At 36.0% G+C, this 23,868-nt stretch overlaps 1 protein-coding gene across 4 annotated transcripts in view; it reads right to left on the minus strand.

Moving 5' to 3' along the window:
* CCSER1 (coiled-coil serine rich protein 1) overlaps nt 1-23,868 on the minus strand; it is a 1,259,018-nt gene that overhangs the window by 1,081,152 nt on the left and 153,998 nt on the right. For all 4 annotated transcript variants that reach the window (XM_022582337.2, XM_022582338.2, XM_022582336.2 and 1 more), the window contains 2 exons: nt 20,428-21,789; nt 9,632-9,816 (listed from right to left, as the gene is read on the minus strand). In XM_022582337.2, coding sequence (XP_022438045.1) covers nt 9,632-9,816; nt 20,428-21,748 — 1,506 coding nt within the window. In that variant the 5' untranslated portion in view covers nt 21,749-21,789. The remainder of the gene's footprint in view (nt 1-9,631; nt 9,817-20,427; nt 21,790-23,868) is intronic.

The raw sequence follows: 23,868 nt of genomic DNA on the forward strand, positions 1-23,868 counted from the left end.
AAGATATAAACAAAGGAGGAATTTCAGACCAAACTTTTAACACTAGAATGAAATGATCACTGAATTAAATTATAAAAGTGATAAAATGACAGCTACTCTAAATTAGGAATGACTAAACAAAAACATCATCACATAGGAAAAGTGTGAAATGTATATGCATGATTCATTTGTAAATCACACTTTCTTATCCTGAATTGCAAATATGATGGTTTGTGAAATTATTGTAAATGTCTGTCTTGATTGTTAAATTATTTGAAAAATAATATTAATATATTAAAATATTTATATCTTTTATATAAACTGACTAATGTAAAATATTAGACATAATTCTACTACAATAATATACTTCTTGACCTTGGAAGTCAAATTTTATTTGGCTTTTTCAATTTACTAAAATTAATTTAATATGTTGTATTTAAATTTCAAAATAATAGAATAACCCTAGGAAGAATAATTTTTTCTTTATTGTGTAACTAGAATAATTTAAAAACTTCAAATTCCAAAGACTATTCCCTCAGGAAAGATAGTTATTTTACTCAAGGTCAATTCTATGTTACAGACTGTGCAGTATTCAGCTGGTCAGAGATTTGCCATGGATCCTGAATCAAAAAATATTCTTTCTCACACTATGAAAGCTGTGTCAGCTCATGGGGTTACCTAAACAAGGCATAAAATAGTTTGCATCTTACAGAAAATTGAGATGAACTGAACCAATTAAAAATAAAACTGTCATCTTTGCATTCTAATCCCAAGAATAAAAGGTAAACAACCTTAATTTTCCAATTTCTTAATTTCAGAGGGGTATAAAATGTCTAACAGGTATCCTAGATATAGTGTGGTTAGAGAAAAGGTCTTTAATTTTCTTCTACTATTGTCCATCTTAATTATTTCCTTGATAAATAATAAATAGAAATATGTACTATTCTTAATGAAGCTTTTAATATATTCTAGCATTGCTATCATTACAATGTGATTGCTTATTGCTATGGCCTGAATGCCTGTATTCCCCCAAAATCCATATGTTGAAATTCTAATCCCCAAAGATGATGGTATTAGAAGGAGGGGGCCTTTGGGAGGTGTTTAGGTCATGAGGGTGGACCCCTCATGAATGGGATTAGTGCCTGCATAAAAAAAAGCTCCAGAGAGATCCCTAACCCCTTCCACCAGGTAGGACACAGCAAGAAGATGCTGGCTACAAATCAGGAACCATGCTGCCACCTTGACCTTGGACTTCCCATCCCCCAGAACTGTGAGAAATAAATTTCTGTCATTTATAAGCTATCCAGTCTGTGATATTTTGTTATAGCAGCCTGAACAAGCTAAGACATTTACAGTAAATTTTAATAATGTAATCACGGAAGGAAAAATTAGGTGCTATGGACATTTTCATGCGAACTGTATGAAGAGAAATGGTAATATCTAGGATACTGCACTTATTTACTTACAACCTTTCTTAAAGTCATTTAATATGAAGTGAGTTAACTCTCTGAATAAGCTATTCATAGCATTGTGCACCAAACATACAAATTGTGACAGCTTCTAAACAAAAATGACTCATCCCAAAAGCTAGAATGAAAAAAAATGAATGGAATATTTTATCCAATTCTTTTTTAAAGGCAATTCTGAATCTGTAAGTTGATAAGAAATGGAGTTGGGGTAGATAAAATACACAGGGGATTTTTAAATATCACCTTATAGACATATTTGACTCAGAACTTACTTTTTTTTAATGGGTTCTCCAATAATATCACAAACAATTGACTACTCTTGTCTTCTTTGTATGGCCAGTCCATAAGTATTGTACTGATATGATGCTGGAAACCATTCTGTAAGGTCAATTATCCTAAAATGAATGATGCTTCTACTAGAACAATATCAAAGGTGGTATGGCCTTGATCAAGTACTTAGCAACAAAAACCAGTTTTATCAAACAATGCATCATAGAAACATCTGTACATTTGTATAATAAGTTAAAATGTCAAAAATGTGCATAAGGACACCACACATAGTGATTGTTCTAAAGGCCTTAATTCATATCTATGTCAACATATATCACAACCTAATCAGCAATTTTACCTTTAATTCACCCATATTTATTGTGCACCAGGCACTTTACTAAGTGCTATACGAAATGCTAATATATACAAAAGTTCTTCCATTTAAAAGACTGAATGAAATCTAATAAATGAAGCATATTCAAATAACTAAGTGGTGAGTGCCATACACATGATACAACTTAGAAGAACATTGGTAGGAAAACTATCATTAGTAACTAGAAAAATCAATAAAGGCATTATGGATTAGGGTTATTAATCTAAAATTAATATACTACTTATCAACAAATGTAATTGCACGTCTAATAGTGATACTTGTGATTTTCCTTCTTAAAATACATAAGGATTAAGGAGAATGATTTGTATGCCCCCATTTTCTTAAATATATTAATGACTTCCTTTTCTCATTAAATGTCCTTGTAGCACGCAATGATATTAGCTTTAATTCCATTCACAATGTTACATCAAAAGCTGAGATCATTATTTTAACCCTCAAAAAGCCACTAACATTTTTACGTATTTGAAAGTCTTATTTAAGATTTCAGGATTCAGGGCTTCCCTGGTGGCGCAGTGGTTGAGAGTCCGCCTGCAGGGGATACGGGTTCGTGCCCCAGTCCAGGAAGAGCCCACATGCCGCGGAGCGGCTGGGCCCGTGAGCCATGGCCGCTGAGCCTGCGCGTCCGAAGCCTGTGCTCCACAACCAGAGCGCCCACAACAGTGAGAGGCCCGCGTACCGCAAAAAAAAAAAAAAAAAGATTTCAGGATTCAGAGGAGAAAATTCTTGAATCACATCTTATAATCATCATCTTTCACTTGCTCTTAATTTTGAGCTTGAACAACTTTCATGCCACAAAATGAAAGTGTGAAAGTGCATATACCAAACAAGCCCAGGAGAACTCTTTTGCCTAGTGGATGGTAGAGGTGGGATGTTTTGAAGGTGATTCTTTAAACATTAATTTTGTACTTTCTTCTTTACTGTCGCAGTGCCTCCCAGAGTTCCTGCTCAGCACTAGCATCGTCCTCAATGTTAGAAATTAGCCAAAAACACTAGGGAGTTATCTGTATAATTAATAGTGTCAATTGAGCATGTGAGATAAAGTATATGTAAATTAGGGATACAGGAGTTCATGTGCCCCTTTTTTTTTTTTTTTGCGGTACGCGGGCCTCTCACTGCTGCGGCCTCTCCCGCTGCGGAGCACAGGCTCCGGACGCGCAGGCTCAGCGGCCATGGCTCACAGGCCCAGCTGCTCCGCGGCACGTGGGATCTTCCCGGACCGGGGCAGGAACCCGCGTCCCCTGCATCGGCAGGTGGACTCTCAACCACTGCGCCACCAGGGAAGCCCCATGTGCCCTTTTCTAATCCTTTTTTACTTTTGACAGCAATGGTCACAATCCAAATCAAGCATGCCCACCCATTCTGAATTTTAAGATGGTCAAAATGGTTAAATCTGGTGTATTGATAAGATTAGGTTAATATCTCCCAGTCTGGAACTCTAAAATTCTAAAGGGCTGTCTCTTTCATCTTTGCATCTTCAAAGTAGGTTCTAAATAAATATTTATTGAAAGAAATTGTGAATGAATTGATGAATGGATGAATGAATGAAGAAAACGCTAACACAGGAGAAAACAGTAGGCCCCAGAAGAAAAGTGGATGCATAGTTATGTGCTTGTCTATTTAGCATAGGGTTTAATTAGTCTTAATCAATTATTGTCAATAATATTTAAATTCTAGATTTCAACGTATCAAGGAATTAAGATACAACATGAGACGCTGCTGATATGCAAGTAACTGGGTTTTTTTCTCAAATATAAATCTGGTCTGTTCTTCTAGTGAAGAAGTCCTACAGTTCCTGTTTTTACTATGCTATTCACAGTTTCTACACAAAGGCAACAGGATGCCAAACCGCAAATGAGAGGAATTAAGCTGTCACAGTAAAAGTGGCCATAAGTGAATTGTCAGAATCGCTCAGCACAGATAGTTCCGGGGAACTCTGTGGATGCATTTGCTGAGTAAGCTAAAGCTAACACAACTTTCCAAGCCAGCTTTTTAATGTAATAAAAACAAGTATTTCCAAATATAGTAATATTCCCAAACCGGGAGTCAAGTAAAGTTAATTTAGATATACATCTCAAGGTCTTTAAGTCAGGAAGAGAACACATCTCAAAGGACAAAACTTGTGGTTAAAATGAATCCTTCAATGTCAAAGATGTTTTCCTCTTTCTGAAACACAATGACCAGCTCAGTGTGAGGCATCAAATCAAATGACTTTATGCCCATCAAATGCCTGAAGACAACAGGGAGGGAGCAGGTAAGCAGGAAATCTCAGTTAATTAAAAGAACTGAGATACAATAAACTATTAGGGAATATCATAGTCATTAGTGCCCATGATACATATCTGGGTCTACATCATCCAGACACATGCAAGAGACTATTCCCTGGCGCCTTTTGTGGCAAGTTTGGGCCTGGTGATTAGATTTGCTCAGTGGGAAATGAAGTGAGTCTCTCACAGGTAAAGCATTTATTACTGGGGTACAGTCTCCAGAGATCTTTTACCACAGTGAAAGGCAGTGTTTTGCAACAGCTGCTGCTTCAACAGCCTGGATACAGAAGGAGGAGATACTGAATGGAACTCCAGCACCTTCTGCAATGAACACATAGCCGGAGCGAGAAATAAATCTATATTATAAAGTCACTAAAATTTGGAGGTTGTTTGCTCTTATGTAGCCTGGCTCATCCTTCCTCATACACTCAGGCACTTTCCTTCCTCTAGTGATGCCAGGTGCTATATATTGTTTAACACATACAAATCTATCCTCAATTAATACTTTTTTTAGAGCGGGCTGATCTCATAAATATTTAGAGTTAGACTTCACTGTGTGAAGCTGCTGGAGAAACCAAGACAAATCCTTACATTTAATCACTTATACATCATAATCTGGAGGGAAAGTTCCTGGAAAGAAAGAGCCTACTTCTAGAAAAGTTGTTTTTAAATGTTTGGGCCATCCTAAGGAAAGTATCAAGAAAGTTACTCAGAGGAAAATTAAGGGAAGTCTTTATTTAAAGCAGTTTGAAGATCTATAATAAATTTGAATGCTCATCAAATTGTTACATATATATTTATTTCTTGTAATAAATTTAAGCAAAGTCCAATTTATTCTGAGCCACTGGTGTTCAAAGAGTTAATACATCCTGCCCTTTCCCTTTTATACTGAAATATCCCCAAAGTGTACAAAAACACTAGCATTGTGGTCTATCTCACCTATTAGGGAATATTTTTGGTCATTCACAGGAACCCTCTGCATCTTAATAAACAGAGCCATACACCATTGGTAGAATTAAATCCTCATGACCTATATGAAATACTCTAGTTCCTTCTAAGTATAAATATCTTCTTTTGTGACAAAGTTCCTTTTTGGATGAGCTATCTCTCAGTAAAGACATTGATACCATTCATCAGCATATCAAGACATATTACCACATTTTAAATCCAGAATAAGTACTACATTTTGTTTATTTTTTGTATCCCTTACAGAGGGTTGTAGTCTAGACTTAGAGCAAGCATAGATTGCCTTAAATGTGTTAACTTCATTATACAGAAATAATGCAAGAAAAATGAAAAATTAATTTTAAATCTATTACATTCCCCCCAAAGCATGTAGGATTTAAAGCTAGACAGCGAGTATCCAAATCTAAATCCTATTTCTGCCACTTACTATCTGTGTTTTCGGGCAAGTTGCTTATCTTCTTAGTGCCTTATTTTACTCTTTTGCAAAGCGTGATCAGTAAAAGAATCACTCGGTTCATAATATTGTGAGGACTGAATGTGATAATATATGAGAAGCATTAAGAGTAGTCCCTTGGTTCAAATAAGTATTAAAAATACATGTTACTACTATTGCTCTAAAAGAAAAGAATAACTGAACCATGGATGCATTCTTAAACACACATATTCACCTGAATTATTTTGGAAGAAGAATATAGAAAATGTGTGCATCTTCTCACACATAAAGCTATCATTTCCTAAACATATGTCACTTGCTTCACATATAGCTAAAATTACCTAAAAATCCTAGCATTTCTTCCTTATATTGCTGAGCTAAATAATACATTGTATGCATGTTAAATTAACTATTACACTATAAATTAATTAAAGATCGAGATATTAGTTGCAAAGTCCTAAGGAAGAAAGTCATAAAGTAATTTTGATACATTTCGTGTGGAAATTCAAGAGTGTCAGTATTTATTTCAACAAGTTTTACCTGTGAATACAGTGAACATGTACAATAGTTTAACCAAGTTTCCGTCTAACCTCCATAGCGTTTCCCCTACCATGGCAATGGTGTAATCATGCCATCTAGTGGACGATCTATATCACTGCAGGTATACTTTTTGAAAATTTATAAAAAGCCTCAAATAAATTAACAAAATCACATTTTTATATTTGACATTTAAAATTTTAAATCTTGAAAGTGTATCTGAGGAGAAGAATAATGATTTTGTGATGTTATGATGAGAATTATATAAACGTAGTATGAAAAACACGAGATATAAAAAGAATAAGTAAAAGGCCCAACTTTGGGCAAAAGTAATAAACAGGGCACACTTATTAATATAAATACGTCTTTAAAAAGGAATAACAGAAATTTGGTGAAAATAGCTGTTTCGTAATAATTCATTAGCCATAACTTTTAATGTTGTATCAATTGGAAATCTATTTTAACACGTTCTTATATTTAGACAAAAAAAAATCAATTGCAACAATAATATTTTCAATGCAAAGAACAGAAAGAAAGATGAAATATAATATAATGTAATATCTTTCTATATATGCAAATATAAATACTCAGATACACAGTCATTTTTTAGCATAAAAGAAGCAAGAAACCCATTATCGTTTGTTGTTCTGTAGATGATTTGTCCAAGATTAAAATCTGGCCAAGCCTGACCTAATGGCTAGAACCTCTAACTTCAAACACAATGGTTTTGCTATCACTCAGTGTTGCCTCAGTAACTTAAGGCTTCTTCTCATTGCAATTGTCAAAACTAGATGACCTAATGTTTTCATTTGAAACATAATTGTCTAAGATATATAGATATAAGTGATTTAGTTTCGAGCATTTTTCACATATAAGTAGGTAGGTGGATAGATCCTTTTAAAGAAGCAGTGTTAAACACTAGAAAATCAAAGACACTGCTGAAAAAGGACACGTGAGAAAGGGAGCAAACGGAATTCAAAAGGCAAGCCCACCCCAATCTTTGTGAGGCCTGAGGCCTCACGGACCTCCCGGGCTGCAGTCCACTCACATCTTTCCCCACCCTGGCTGTATCCTACACTGTGAGGGAGCTAATACAAGTTACCTCTAAGACACCCCAGCTCACAAGTGCAAGCTCAGACCCCACCCTCCTCTACACACCCCATTTCCACCCTCATCTGCAGGCCTCCGCAATTTGAACCAGGAATCTGGAATCTCGGTCACCTGGAATGTGTTAAAGCTTTGCATGGGCATATCACCTTGACCCTCGAGGAGTCTCACCCTATGTGAAGTGGGAACTGTAGAAAGATAGGAAGAATAGGATCCACTAAAGCAGCAGTCCCCAACCTTTTCGGCACCAGGACCAGTTTCATGGAAGACAATTTCTCCATGGACCGGGGGGCAGGGTGATGGTTCAGGTCGTAACGCAAGCGATGGGGAGCGGCTGTAAATACAGACGAAGCTTCGCTCGCTGGCCCGTCACTTACCTCCTGCTGTGCGGCCCAGTTCCTAACAGGCCACAGACCAGTACCAGTCCATGGCCCGGGGGTTGGGGACCCCTGCACTAAGGAGTCTAAGGGGGGTACTGGCATATGTGTGGTTGACAACAGGACATTTTTTAGGTGGCTAGAGATGGAGAAATGGTGTGAAATGATGTTGTCAGAGGTTGTCTTCATGATCAACATTTTTCTTAGACTGTATATCCCACGGTCTTGCTCTAGGACGGAGAATGTCAAACCTTCCATGCAAGCAAGAAAGACAGGTTTTAAGGGTTGCTATCCTGGTGTGCTTCTATGTGTTGTGACCCATGAGCATCTCAAGTGAAGACTTAACCTCTCTGACTTGTGATATCAACTATGCAAACCAATTTTTCCTTCAAAAGAAAGTCTCTTCAATAAGTGATGCTGGGAAAACGAGACAGCTACATATAAAAGAATAAAATTAAAACATTCTCTAACACCATATACAAAAATAAACTCAAAATGGATTAAAGACCTAAATTTAACACCGGATACTGTAAAACTCCTAGGGGAAAACACAGGCAGAATGCTCTTTGACATAAATCGCAGCAATATTTTTTTGGATCTGTCTCCTAGAACAATGGAAATAAAAGCAAAACTAAACAAATGGGACCTAATTAAACTTAAAAGCTTTTGCACAGCAAAGGAAACCATAAACAAAACAAAAAGACAACCTACGGACTGGGAGAAAATATTTGCATATGATAATATCGACAAGGGATTAATTTCCAAAATATACAAACAGCTCATACAGCTTAATATTTTAAAAAAACCCAATCAAAAAATGGGCAGAAGACCTAAATAGGTATTTCTCCAAAGAAGATACACAGATGGCCAACAGGCACATGAAAAGATGCTCAATATTACTAATTACTAGAGAAATGCAAATCAAAACCACAATGAGGTATCACCTCACACCAGTCAGAATGGCCAGCATTAAAAAGTCTACAAATAACAAATGCTGGAGAGGGTATGGAGAAAAGGGAGCCCTCCTACACTGTTAGTGGGAATGTAAGTCAGTGCAGCCACTATGGAAAACAGTATGGAGGTTCCTCAGAAGACTGAAAACAGAATTACCACATGATCCAGCAATCTGACTCCTGGGCATATATCCAGAGAAAACTCTAATTCAAAAAGATACATGCACCCCAATGTTCATAGCAGCACAATTTAAAATAGCCAAGACATGGAAGCAACCTAAATATCCATCGACAGATGAGTGAATAAAAAAGATGTATATATATACATATATATACACATACATATACATATATACACATGTGTATATATATACACATACATTACACAAAATGGGATATTACTCAGCCATAAAAAAAGAATGAAATAATGCCGTTTGCAGCAAAATGGATGGATCTAGAGATTATCATATTAAGTGAAGCAAGTCAGATAGAGAAAGACAAATATCATATGGTATCACTTATATGTGGAATCTAAAAAAATGATACAAATGAACTTATCTACAGGACAGAAATAGACTCACAGACATAGAAAACAAACTTATGGTTACCAAGGGGAGGGGGAGAAGATAAGTTAGGCATTTGGGATTAACATATACACACTACTATATATAAATCAGATAAGCAACAAGAACCTACTGTACAGCACAGGGAACTATATTCAATATCTTGTAATAACCTACAATGGAAAAGAATCTGAGAGAGTATATTTACTGAATCACCTTGCTGCACACCTGAAACTAATGCTTCAATTTGCAAGGAGCATGAACTTGCCAGTAATATATGGGATTATTTTATTATATGCAGGTATGTGTATATACTTACCATGCTGTTCATTTTTGAAGATGATGAACCTGCTCTTTGCTTTCTTAGACTATTAACTTCTTCTACATTTCCATCTTTTGGTTTCAAAATCATCCTGCTACTCCCTGCAGTTCCTTCTGATGAGGATCGCAGTCGCCTCTCTATAAATCTTCCTTCACGGTATGGACTGAGGCTACTGGCAAGAACTATTTAAAAAATAAATAAATAAAAATTAATATAAATGCTTAAATGTAGTTTTTATAAATGTTCCACTGAAAGTAAACGGAAAACTCTTAGTGTCATTCAACAAGTCTCAATCACAGAAAACTTTTTGAATTAGTAGTGGTACTTTACTTAACTATGTAATCACTTTGAAGCCTCTAAAACTTTCTACTCATCCTTGGCTTCCTCATACCTCACATAAATCATATAAGCAAATCCTGTCCTCATTACCTTCAACTGTATACAGAATGTGATCACTTCTCACCACCTCCCGCACTAACTTCTGGCACAAAGTCCATCAGGGCTTGCCTTGGTTACTGCAATACTTCCTAATAGCCTCCTGCCCCTGCCTACTCCCACCTGCCTCTCCCCAACCAATACACAATCTATTTTCTACAAGGTAACCAGAATGATACACTTAAAACATAAGTGAGATTGATCACGATCGCTTCTCTAATCCTAAAGCTGATGTGTTTCCAGCGGGCTACCAGGTTCCTCATGATATGACCTACTCCGGACCCCCACACAGGGGGCTTCCCATTGCTCACCTCTTCATCTCTCTAACCTCATCTTCTACTGCCCACCAGCCCCTTGTTCACTCTGCTTATGGCATACTGGACTTCTTGCTGTTTCTACAACATTGCAGGCATACTCCAGCCCCAGAATCTTTACCCAATACCCTTTGCACTGATATACTCCTCCCAAATAGCTGTATGGCTTACTCCCTAATTTTTGTTAATATGTTACTTTGAGTAATACCCCATTCACTGTATGTAAAAATGGAAACTAAAAACAAAGAACTATGAGAAAGAGAAATTAAGAAACTCATCCTTAAGATTCTCTTCCTCTAGAACCACCTCCAGTACAAAAATCTGTCAGTCAGAGAAAGAGAATCAGTAGGAGACCTATATTAAGAAGATTTATTGCAAGAAAATGGCTTATGCATTTGTGAGGCTGGCTAGGCTGCGCCTCGAGGCATGCGGGATCTTAGTTTCCTGACCAGGGATCGAACCTGTGCCCCCTGCAGTGGAAGCACAGAGTCCTAACCACTGGACTGCCAGGGAATTCCCGAACACCTTTTCAAAAATTTGTGAAGATCCACCAGAGGGCAGACAGCAGAAGCAAGAAGAACTACAATCCTGCAGCCAGTGGAATGAAAACCACATTCACAGAAAGATAGACAAGATGAAAAGGCTATGTACCATAGGGCTATGTACCAGAAGAAGGAAAAGGATAAAACCAAAAAAAAAAACACAACTAAATGAAGTGGAGATAGGCAACCTTCCAGAAAAAGAATTCAGAATAACGAGAGTGAAGATGATCCAGGACCGCGGAAAAAGAATGGACGTAAAGATCAAGAAGATGCAAGAAATGTTTAACAAAGGCCTAGAAGAATTAAAGAACAAAGAACCAAATGAACAATACAATAACTGAAATGAAAACTACACTAGAAGGAATCAATAGCAGAATAACTGAGGCAGAAGAACAGATAAGTGACCTGGAGGACAGAATGGTGAAATTCACTGCTGCAGAACAAAATAAAGAAAAAAGAATAAAAAGAAATGAAGACAGCCTAAGAGACCCATGGGACAACATTAAACACAACAACATTCGCATTATAGGGGTCCCAGAAGGAGAAGAGAGAGAGAAAGGACCAGAGAAAATATTTGAAGAGATTATAGTCAAAAACTTCCCTAACATGGGAAAGGAAATAGCCACCCAAGTCCAGGAAGCACAGCGAGTCCCATACAGGATAAACCCAGGAGAAACACGCCGAGACACATAGTAATAAAATTGGCAAAAATTAAAGACAAAGAAAAATTATTGAATGCAGCAAGGGAAAAATGACAAATAATATGAGGGAACTCCCATAGGTTAACAGCTAATTTCTCAGCAGAAACTCTACAAGCCAGAAGGGAGTGGCATGATATACTTAAAGTGATGAAAGGGAAGAACCAAGATTACTCTACCCGGCAAGGATCGCATTCAGATTTGATGGAGAAATCAAGAGCTTTACAGACAAGCAAAAGCTAAGAGAATTCAGCACCACCAAACCAGCTCTACAACAAATGCTAAAGGAACTTCTCTGAGTGGGAAACACAAGAGAAGAAAAGGACCTACAAAAACAAACCCAAAACAATTAAGAAAATGGTCATAGGAACATATATATCGATAATTACCTTAAATGTAAATGGATTAAATGCTCCCACCAAAAGACACAGGCTTGCTGAATGGATACAAAAACAAGACCCATACATATGCTGTTAACAAGAGACCCACTTCAGACCTAGGGACACATACAGACTGAAAGTGAGAGGATGGAAAAAGATATTCCATGTAAATGGAAATCAAAAGAAAGCTGGAGTAGCAATATTCATATCAGATAAAAGAAACTTTAAAATAAAGAATGTTACAAGAGACAAGGAAGGACACTACATAATAATCAAGGGATGAATCCGATAAGAAGATATAACGATTATAAATATATATGCACCCAACATAGGAGCACCTCAATACATAAGGCAACTGCTAACAGCTATAAAAGAGGAAATCAACACTAACACAATCACAGTGGGGTACTTTAACACCTCACTTACACCAATCATCCAAAATGAAAATAAATGAAAACAAATAAGGAAACAGAAGTTTTAAATGACACAATAGACCAGATAGATTTAATCGATATTTATAGGACATTCCATCCCAAAACAGCAGATTACACTTTCTTTTCAAGTGCACATGGAACATTCTCCAGGACAGATCACATCTTGGGTCGCAAATCAAGCCCAGGTAAAAATAAAAAACTGAAATCATATCAAGCATCTTTTCTGACCACAACACTATGAGATCAGAGATCAAATACAGGGAAAAAAACGTAAAAAACACAAACACATGGAGGCTAAACAATACGTTACTGAGTAACCAAGAGATTACTGAAGAAATCAAAGAGAAAATCAAAAAATACCTACAGACAAATGACAATGAAAACACAACGATCCAAAACCTATGGGATGCAGCAAAAGCAGTTCTAAGAGGGAAGTTTATAGCTATACAAGCCTACCTCAAAAAACAAGAAAAATCTCAAATAAAAACCTTACCTTACACCTAAAGGAACTAGAGAAAGAAGAACAAACAAAACGCAAAGAGAGCAGAAGGAATGAAATCATAAAGATCAGAGCAGAAATAAATGAAATAGAAACAAAGAAACAATAGCAAAGTTCAATAAAACTAAAACCTGGTTCTTTGAGAAGATAAACAGAATTGATAAACCATTAGCTAGACTCACCAAGAAAAGGAAGGAGAGGACTCAAATCAATAAAATTAGAAATGAGAAAGGAGAAGTTACAATAGAAACCGTAGAAATACAAAGCCTCCTAACAGACTACTACAAGCAACTCTATGCCAATAAAGTGGACAACCTGGAAGAAATGGACAAATTCTTAGAAAGGTATAACTTTCCAAGACTGAACCAGGAAGAAATAGAAAATATGAACAGACCAATCACAAGTAGTGAAATTGAAACTGTGATTAAAAACCTTCCAACAAACAAAAGTCCAGCACCAGATGGCTTCACAAGTGAATTCTATCAAACATTTAGAGAAGAGCTAACACCCATCCATCTCAAACTCTTCCAAAAAATTGCAGAGGAAGAAACATTCCGAAACTCATTCTATGAAGCCACCATCACCCTAATACCAAAACCAGACAAAGATACAATAAAAAAAGAAAATTAGAGACCAATATCACTGATGAATATAGATGCAAAAATCCTCAACAAAATACTAGCAAACAGAATCCAACAACACATTAAAAGGATCATACACCATGATCAAGTGGGATTTATCCCAGGGATGCAAGGGTTCTTCAATATATGCAAATCAACCAATGTGATACACCATATTAACAAACTGAATAAAAACCATATGATTATCTCAATCGATGCAGAAAAAGCTTTTGACAAAATTCAACACACATTTATGATAAAAACTCTCCAGAAAGTGGGCATAGAGGGAACCTACCTCAACATAATGAAGGCCATATATGACAAACCCACAGCAAACAACATTCTCAATGGTGAAAAACTGAAAGCATTTCCTCTAAGATCAGGAACAAGAAAAGGATGTCCACTCTCACCACTATTATTCAACATAGTTTTGGAAATCCTAGCCATGGCAATCAGAGAAGAAAAAGAAATAAAAGGAATACAAATTGGAAAAGAAGAAGTAAAACTGTCACTGTTTGCAGATGACATGACACTATACATAGAGAATCCTAAAAATGCCAGCAGAAAATTACTAGAACTAATCAATGATTTTGGTAAAGTTGCAGGATACAAAATTAATGCACAGAAATCTCTTCCATCCTATAGACTAATGATGAAAAATCTGAAAGACAAATTAAGGAATCACTCCCATTTACCACTGCAACAAAAAGAATAATATATCTAGGAATAAACCTACCTGGGGAGAAAAAAGACCTGTATGCAGAAAACTATAAGACACTGATGAAAGAAATCAAAGATGATACCAACCGATGGAGAGATATACCATGTTCTTGCATTGGAAGAATCAATGCTGTCAAAATGACTACATTACCCAAAGCAATCTACACATTCAATGCAATCCCTATCAAATTACCATTGGCATTTTTTACAGAACTACAACAAAAAATCTTAAAATTTGTATGGAGACAGAAAAGGCCCCGAATAGCCAAAGCAGTCTTGAGGGAAAAAAACAGAGCTGGAGGAATCAGACTCCCTGACCTCGGACCATACTACAAAGCTACAGTAATCAAGACAATATGGTAGTGGCATAAAAACAGAAACATAGATCAATGGAACAAGATTGAAAGCCCAGAGATAAACCCATGCATCTATAGTCAAATAATCTATGACAAAGGAGGCAAGGAAATACAGTGGATAAAAGACAGTCTCTTCAATAAGTGGTGCTGGGAAAACTGGACAGCTACATGTAAAAGAATGAAATTAGAACACTCCCTAACACCATACACAAAAATTAACTCAAAATGGATTAGAGACCTAAATGTAAGACCAGATACTGTAAAACTCTTAGAGGAAAACATAGTAAGAACAGTCTTTGACATAAATCGCAGCAAGATCTTTTTTGATCCACCTCCTAGAGTAATGGAAATAAAAACAAAAATAAACAAATGGGACCTAATGAAACTTCAAAGCTTTTGCACAGAAAAGGAAACCATAAACAAGACGAAGACAACCTTCAGAATGGGAGAAAATATTTGCAAATGAATCAATGGACAAAGGATTAATCTCCAAAATATATAAACAGCTCATGCAGCTCTATATTAAAGAAACAAACAACCCAATCAAAAAATGGGCAGAAGACCTAAATAGACATTTCTCCAAAGAAGACATACAGATGGTCAAGAAGCACATGAAACGCTGCTCAACACCACTAATTATTAGAGAAATGCAAATCAAAATTACAATGAGGTGTCACCTCACACCAGTTAGAATGGGTATCATCAGAGAATCTACAAACAAGAAATGCTGGAGAGGGTGTGGAGAAAAGGGAACCCTGTTGCACTGTCAGTGGGAATGTAAATTGATACAGCCACTATGGAGAACAGTATGGAGTTTTCTTGAAAAACTAAAAATAGAATTACCATATGATCCAGCAATCCCACTACTGGGCATATTCCCAGAGAAAACCATAATTCAAAAAGACACATGCACCCCAATGTTCATTGCAGCACTATTTACAATAGCCAGGTCATGAAGCAACCTAAATGCCCATCAACAGATGAATGGATAAAGAAGATGTGGTACATATATACAACAGAATATTACTCAGCCATAAAAAGGAACTAAATTGGGTCATTTGTAGAGACGTGGATGCACCTAGAGACTGTCATACAGAGTGAAGTAAGTCAGAAAGATAAAAACAAATATCGTTTATTAACGCATGTATGTGGAACCTAGAGAAATGGTACAGATGAACCGGTTTGCAGGGCAGAAGTTGAGACAGGTGTAGAGAACAAACGTATGGACACCAAGGGGGGAAAGCTGTGGGCGGGGGGGAGGGATGGTGGTGTGATGAATTGGGCGATTGGGATTGACATGTATACACTGATGTGTATAAAATTGATGACTAATAAGAACCTGCTGTATAAAAATCAAATCAAATTAAATTAAAAAATTAAAAAAATAAAAGAGAGAAATTAAGAATACAATCCCATCTACAGTTGCATCAAAAAGAATAAAATACCTAGGAATAAGTTTAATCCAGGAAGCAAAAAATATATACACTGAAAACTATAAAAGACATTGATGAAAGAAAATGAAGAAAATAAAAATAAAGAGATATTCCATGTTCATGAATTGGAAAGATTAATATTGTTAAAATGTTCATACTACCCAAAAGAAAATGAAGAAAATAAAAATAAAGAGATATTCCATGTTGATGAATTGGAAAGATTAATATTGTTAAAATGTTCATACTGCCCAAAGGGATCTACAGATTCAATGCAATTCCTATCAAAATTACACTGACATTTTTCACAGAAATAGAAAAAAAAAATCCTAAAATTTGTACAGAAACAAAGAAGACCCCAAATAGCCAAAGTAATCTTGATAAAGAAGAACAAAGATGGAGGCATTACACTTCCTGATTTTAAACTATATTACAAAGCTACAGTAATCAAAACAGTATGGTACTGGTGTAAAAACAGACACATAGATCAATGGAATAGAAGAGACAGCCAAGAAATAAACCCATGCAAATGTGGCAATTAATTTTTGACAAAGAACTCAAGAATATATAATGGGGAAAAGATAGTCTCTTCAATAGACAGTGTTGAAAAATGGACAGTCACATGCGAAAAGATGAAACTGGGACCTTATCTTATACCACACACCAAAATCAACTAAAATTGATTAATGACTTGAAAGTTAAGATCAAAAACTGTAAACCTCCTAGAAGTAAACATGGGTATAAGCTCTTTGACATTCATCTTGATAATGATTTTTTGGATTTGATGTCAAATGCAAAATAAATAAAAGCAAAAATAAACAAGTAGGGCTACTTCAAACTAAAAAGCTTCTGCACAGAAAACAAAAAAATAAAAAAGAAAGAAAGAAAAGACAACCAATTGGACCAATTGGATGGGAGAAAATATTTGCAAATCATATATCCTATAAGGGGTTAATATCCAAAATATACACAAAATTCATACAACTCAATAGCAAGAAAAAAAAATTAAAATGGGCAAAGGCCCTAAGTAAATATTTTTCCAAGTAAGACATACAAATGGCCAACAGGTACATGAAAAGGAGCTCAACATCCCTAATCATCTGGGAAATGCAAATCAAAACCACAATGAGATATCACCTCACTTTCATTAGGATGGCCATTATCAAAAAGTCAAAAGACAACACATGTTTTTGAGCATATGGAAAAAAGGGAACCCTTGTGCACTGCTGGTGAGAATGTAAACTGGTGCAGCCACTATGGAAAACATTATGGAGGTTCTTCAAGAAATTAAAAATAGAGCTACTATACGATCCAGCAATCTTACTTCCGGTAATATACCCAAAGGCAGCAAAATCACTATCTCAAACACATATCTGTACTCCCATGTTCACAGCAGCATTATTCACAATAGCAGAGGTCTGGAAACATCCTAAGTATGAGAAAAAAGGAATGGATAAAGAAAATGCAGTATCTACATACAATGGAATATTATTCAGCCTTAAAAAAGAAGGAAATCCTGTCATTTGTGACAACATGGATGAATCTTGAAGATATGCTAAGTGAAATAAGCCAGACAGAGAAAGAGCAATACTGCATGGTATCACTTACATGTGGAATCTTTTTTAGAAAGCTCAACTCATAGAAACAGAGAGTAGAAAAGTGGTTGCCTTGGTAAAAGGGTACAGACTTTCAGTTATAAGATAAACAAGATCTGAGGATCTAGTGTATAACAAGATGACTATAGTTGAACTTAAATTTCTCAAAAACAAAACCCAAAAAGGTAAATATGTGACGTGATGGATATATTAACTAACTTGATGGGGGGGGGGAAATTTGGTAACATATACCAAATCATCACTTTGTTCACTTTAAATATACAATTTAATTTGCCAATTATACTTGAATAAAGTTAAAAAAATGCAAACTACAATCACACCGCCCACTTCCTAATCCTCTTTTCTGCTTTAAACTCATCCTCAGCAGTTATTACCATCTGACATTTATTTATTTGTATATTAATTGTCTGAGTATTCCCAGTAGAAGGTAAGCTTCATGAAGAAAGGAATTTATTCGTTTTGTTCACTGATATACCCTTAGTGCCTAAAACAGTACCAAAACAATATTTGTTGAATGAATGAATGAACGAATGAATGAATTAAACTGTTCTGTTTGGGCTCATCTATGAGTTTAAAGACTCTTGGCTAGAACCTATTAAGCCAACATATGGCAGTTTTTTCAGTAACTTTTTAAGTCAATGAGTAAAAGTTAAGTTGCCAGAGAGGTCAACATTCCATTAATAATTCTGAAATGAATGTACACCCAGCACATTCAGATGCATATTAAATACTAGCTTAAACGTATTTCACAATAAATACAGAATAAACTTAGTATTATGGAATTTGACAACTCTTTCTTACATAAAATACATTTGTCTAAATGGCTTTAAAATCTTGAAACTTCTAAATTATAAAATCTTTATGAATAGCAGATGAATATCTCCTATTGATGAAAATGAAGAATAGTATGCAAGCAACTTTTCCTTTCTGACATTACCAGCTTATTTGCCTGTCTCTTTCTATTTTACAAGTTGTAGATACTATGAATTATCACCTAATGTCCAGGAACAGGCATCATGGTGTCAAATTCAGTGAAATTAATGTGTTAAATGGCTTGCTATTAGGATCTCAGTCAACAGATTAACAATCAGCAAGATAATTGTTGGTCATTCCCTAGTTTCCAAAGAGATAAATATTTACTCTATTCAGTTTGACATTGAGGCAAGTCACCATTTCTAAATAAGTATTAGATATAATCAAAATAATTACACTTTTACCTTTTTGGGTGCAATTTTCTAAAAAACTGCCTACATTCTAATCTGAGGTCCACCGCTTGCTAACAATGTGATTTCATGAAGTTATTTAACTTAATCCTAAACCTTACTCATTAATAACTTCCACATAAATCTTTGGTTAGTACTAAGTAAAACAGTGCATGCAAATTGCTTAGCACATCTTTGGGCACATAGTATCATCATCATTATCATTCTTATAATTATACTACAGTTAAAGAATTAAGCAGGTATAACTAAATCCCAAAATACAAGCAAGGCTACCAAGATAAAAAATGAAAAAAGTAGGCAGATGTGTAAAAGTGATTTTGTATCAAATGCGAAAAAATATGAAGACAGTTGGAAAATTAAGTCATGCATTTAAAACTGTAAAACTGCTATATTCATGGAGAGACAAGTTAGGTAAGTCAGATAAACTTATATGATTCTTGACATTATATAATATATAATTTCACTGATTATAAATTTTATTTAATATTTCAGTATTATTCTTAATGTTTTGGAAAGAGCCTGGGTCATGACATGTACTACAACCTAGTCATAAAGAGCCTGATCTTTGGATTGAGATAGTTGTAATTTGGCTGTGCTACTTACCAGCTGTATAATCCCTTGGTCTCAGTTTTCTCATGTATAAAATGGGGAACATACTAGTGCCTACCTCATAGGGATTGTATCCTAAACAATTACTTATGAACTTTGTGACTTTGGACACATTACTTAGCCTATCTGTGCTCCAATCATCTTGCCTGTAGAATGAGTTAGAATATAGTAGCGATTTCAATCACTTCCAGATTCAATAAATTAATGTATCCAAAGGGCACAGAACAGTAAATGGACATATTGTTGGGAGAACTATTAGTGCTAGTAGTAGTAGCAAAAGCGGCAGCAGTGGTAGTAGGAATCACAGTACAGAAAAAAAAGAATAAAAAATGTCAAATACAGCCAGTAGGTATTATATATTCAACAATTCTCTTGAACTGAATTTTATATTGAAAAACCATGTTTTCTGTTAAATAACAGACTGGAGTAAATCCACCTTTTCTCCCTCTTTCTGTGCCAAAACATGGATCCTATTTAATAATAAAAACTTTGTTAAAATAGGAAAAAGAATTTTAATTATACGAATTTCTTTTATAATGATTGTGTCTGGGCTATATCTATTCTTTAACTAAGAAATACCAATACTCTATCATGAACTATAAAAAAAGATGGCCCTTATCTTAGATAAAGCCACATTGCAAATAAAATTAATTTCCTTCCACTTTCTTCTGAGGGTCAGAATCTGAATTACACAACTAAGAAAAATAAGTAGCATGGATGAATTACATTTTCAGCATGATACGAATGAAGTAAGTTTAAGCAGAGAAATGATTTAAGACAAATTATAAATAGGACAGAAGATTAAAGAGTGAAAACTAAGAAAAATGTAGTTTCCGTGAGATAGAATAAGAAAATTGAAGAAATTATAATGAAAATTATAATTCATATCATTTATTATACAGAGAAAATCATCATACCTTTGGCAGGATTTGCATCATATCCATATGATGTTTTGTTTAAAATATAATGATCACCAGAAGAGGGTATTATCCTTGAATCTGAAATAGGATGGATCCCTTTAACACGTTCAGCTATTGCTTTATGTTGCTCATAAAATCCAAGTTTCCTTGGGGAGCTTGTTGCCAACATTGTTTCACCATTTTGTATCACCGTATGTTCTCCTCTTCTTGTATCTGCTGATAGATGAATCTCTGAGTCACTTGCATTCATAGCAGGTAGTTCAGTGATTTGCAATAACACTTCCTTCTGATTAGCAGCAGAGGTTTCTGGTAAGGATTTAGATTCAGTGCTACACCGACCTTCTAACCTGTATTTCCCAGGAGACATAATTGCACAGGGAACAGTTCCCATAAGGTCTGTTGTCTTTGTAGCAGCAGCAGGATTGGGAGAAATCTGCGAGGTAGAATCACTGTGGCCGAAGTTGTCACAGTGGGATGCCATGCTTCCACTTTTAGGAAATGCATCTGCTTCAGACACAGAATCTTCAGTCAAGGCTAAGAACTCTGAAGGTGTCTGAGCTGTAGTAAAATCAGCAGAAAGCAGTGGAGATGGTAACGAGCTTCCCGCCCGTTCTGTTACATCCACAGAACAAGATGGAGAACCTCTTAGTAATACAGGTTCCCTCTCTTGGTACTGTGCAATTTCCAGTGAGAATTCAGACTGCTGTACCAATGAAATGGATTGGCTCTGTGGAACTGGCTTAGAAAATTTATAGTGAGATGAAAACGATTTAGTAAGAAGCTTCTTTGTTGACTGCTTAACAGAACGGCGAGTTTGTTCTTCTGTGAATCCAGAATCATCCCCCTCACTTTTGCCAGAACTCAGGCAATTTATAAAGACATTCTTATTAGTCGAGTGCTCGTTTTCTCTTTCAAAATCCTCTGTCAAAGATCTTGTTATCTTCTTATTTCGTGAACTGCTAAAACCAACAGAATGTCTTCCCCTGGTTTTAGTATGTTCTTCCAAACTCGGTTTTTGCACACTGCTGTGACCAGGTTGAGCACCATTTGAAATACTAAGGTTCTGGTTGGTAGGTTCTTGCTTAGGTTCACTCCCCTTCTTATGATGGAAGCTAATGGAAGGAGTACGGAAGAGGCTCCTGCGTTTACCTGTGCTACCTGAGCTTGAGTTAGTGCTGGAAGGAGACGAACTGTGGACACCGACTGTATTACTGGAGGAGGGTGAAGAAGGAAGAGAATCATGTTTTCTGCTAATACTCCTTCTGAATATTGGCAACCGGGAAACCAGAGTAGATCGTCTTGATCTGGAGTCCCCCATTGGGACTCCAAGGCTTGCACTGCGATAGCCAACTTAGCAACCTGAGAAAAGACAAATAGAACAAGTTAATAGAAGTCAATTATAAATAAGACATTTTAAAACATAATACTGTTTTTTCATTTATGACACAGAATTTGTTATACTAAAATAATAGTAAAATTCTGACAAAGAATTTTCTGAATTTCTATGTAGCAAAATATCCAATCATTTGTATAGAAATTTTATAATGGTGCCACAACTTCACAATGACCAAGAATATTTGAAGTCTAAATTTGTATTGGACTGATGAAAGAAATTAAAGATGATACAAATAGATGGAGAGATATACCATGTTCTTGGATGGGAAGAATCAACATTGTGAAAATGACTCTACTACCCAAAGCAATCTACAGATTCAATGCAATCCCTATCAAACTACCACTGGCATTTTTCACAGAACTAGAACAAAAAATTTCACAATTTGTATGGAAACACAAAAGACCCCGAATAGCCAAAGCAATCTTGAGAACGAAAAAAGGAGCTGGAGGAATCAGGCTCCCTGACTTCAGACTATACTACAAAGCTACAGTAATCAAGACAGTATGGTACTGGCACAAAAACAGAAATATAGATCAATGGAACAGGATAGAAAGCCCAGCGATAAACCCACGCACATATGGACACCTTATCTTTGATAAAGGTGGCAGGAATGTACAGTGGAGAAAGGACAGCCTCTTCAATAAATGGTGCTGGGAAAACTGGACAGGTACATGTAAAAGTATGAGATTAGATCACTCCCTAACACCATACACAAAAATAAGCTCAAAATGGATTAAAGACCTAAATGTAAGGCCAGAAACTATCAAACTCTTAGAGGAAAACATAGGCAGAACACTCTATGACATAAATCACAGCAAGATCCTTTCTGACCCACCTCCTAGAGTAATGGAAATAAAAACAAAAATAAACAAATGGGACCTAATGAAACTTCAAAGCTTTTGCACAGCAAAGGAAACCATAATCAAGACCAAAAGACAACCCTCAGAATGGGAGAAAATATTTGCAAATGAAGCAACTGACAAAGGTTTAATCTCCAAAATTTACAAGCAGCTCATGCAGCTCAATAACAAAAAAACAAACAACCCAATCCAAAAATGGGCAGAAGACCTAAATAGACATTTCTCCAAAGAAGATATACAGAATGCCAACAAACACATGAAAGAATGCTCAACATCATTAATCATTAGAGAAATGCAAATCAAAACTACAATGAGATATCATCTCACACCAGTCAGAATGGCCATCATCAAAAAATCTAGAAACAATAAATGCTGGAGAGGGTGTGGAGAAAAGGGAACACTCTTGCACTGCTGGTGGGAATGTGAATTGGTTCAGCCACTATGGAGAACAGTATGGAGGTTCCTTAAAAAACTACAAATAGAATTACCATATGACCCAGCAATCCCACTACTGGGCATATACCCTGAGGAAACCAAAACTCAAAAAGAGTCATGTACCAAAATGTTCATTGCAGCTCTATTTACAATAGCCCGGAGATGGAAACAACCTAAGCGCCCATCATCGGATGAATGGATAAAGAAGATGTGGCACATATATACAATGGAATATTACTCAGCCATAAAAAGAAACGAAATTGAGCTATTTGTAATGAGGTGGATAGACCTAGAGTCTGTCATACAGAGTGAAGTAAGTCAGAAAGAAAAAGACAAATACCGTATGCTAACGCATATATATGGAATTTAAGGGGAAAAAAAAATGTCATGAAGAACCTAGGGGTAAGACAGGAATAAAGACGCAGACCTACTGGAGAACGGACTTGAGGATATGGGGAGGGGGAAGGGTGAGCGTTGACAGGGTGAGAGAGAGTCATGGACATATACACACTAACAAACGTAGTAAGGTAGATAGCTAGGGGGAAGCAGCCGCAAGGCCCAGGGATATTAGCTCGGTGCTTTGTGACAGCCTGGAGGGGTGGGATAGGGAGAGTGGGAGGGAGGGAGACGCAAGAGGGAAGACATATGGGAACATATGTATATGTATAACTGATTCACTTTGTTATAAAGCAGAAACTAACACACAATTGTAAAGCAATTATACCCCAATAAAGGTGTTTAAAAAAA

The sequence above is a fragment of the Delphinapterus leucas genome, chromosome 5 (genome assembly GCF_059928025.1).
Source record: "Delphinapterus leucas isolate spDelLeu-1000000601 "Yukka" chromosome 5, BTC_Dleu_Yukka2, whole genome shotgun sequence".
Classification (NCBI taxonomy): Eukaryota; Metazoa; Chordata; class Mammalia; order Artiodactyla; family Monodontidae; genus Delphinapterus; species Delphinapterus leucas.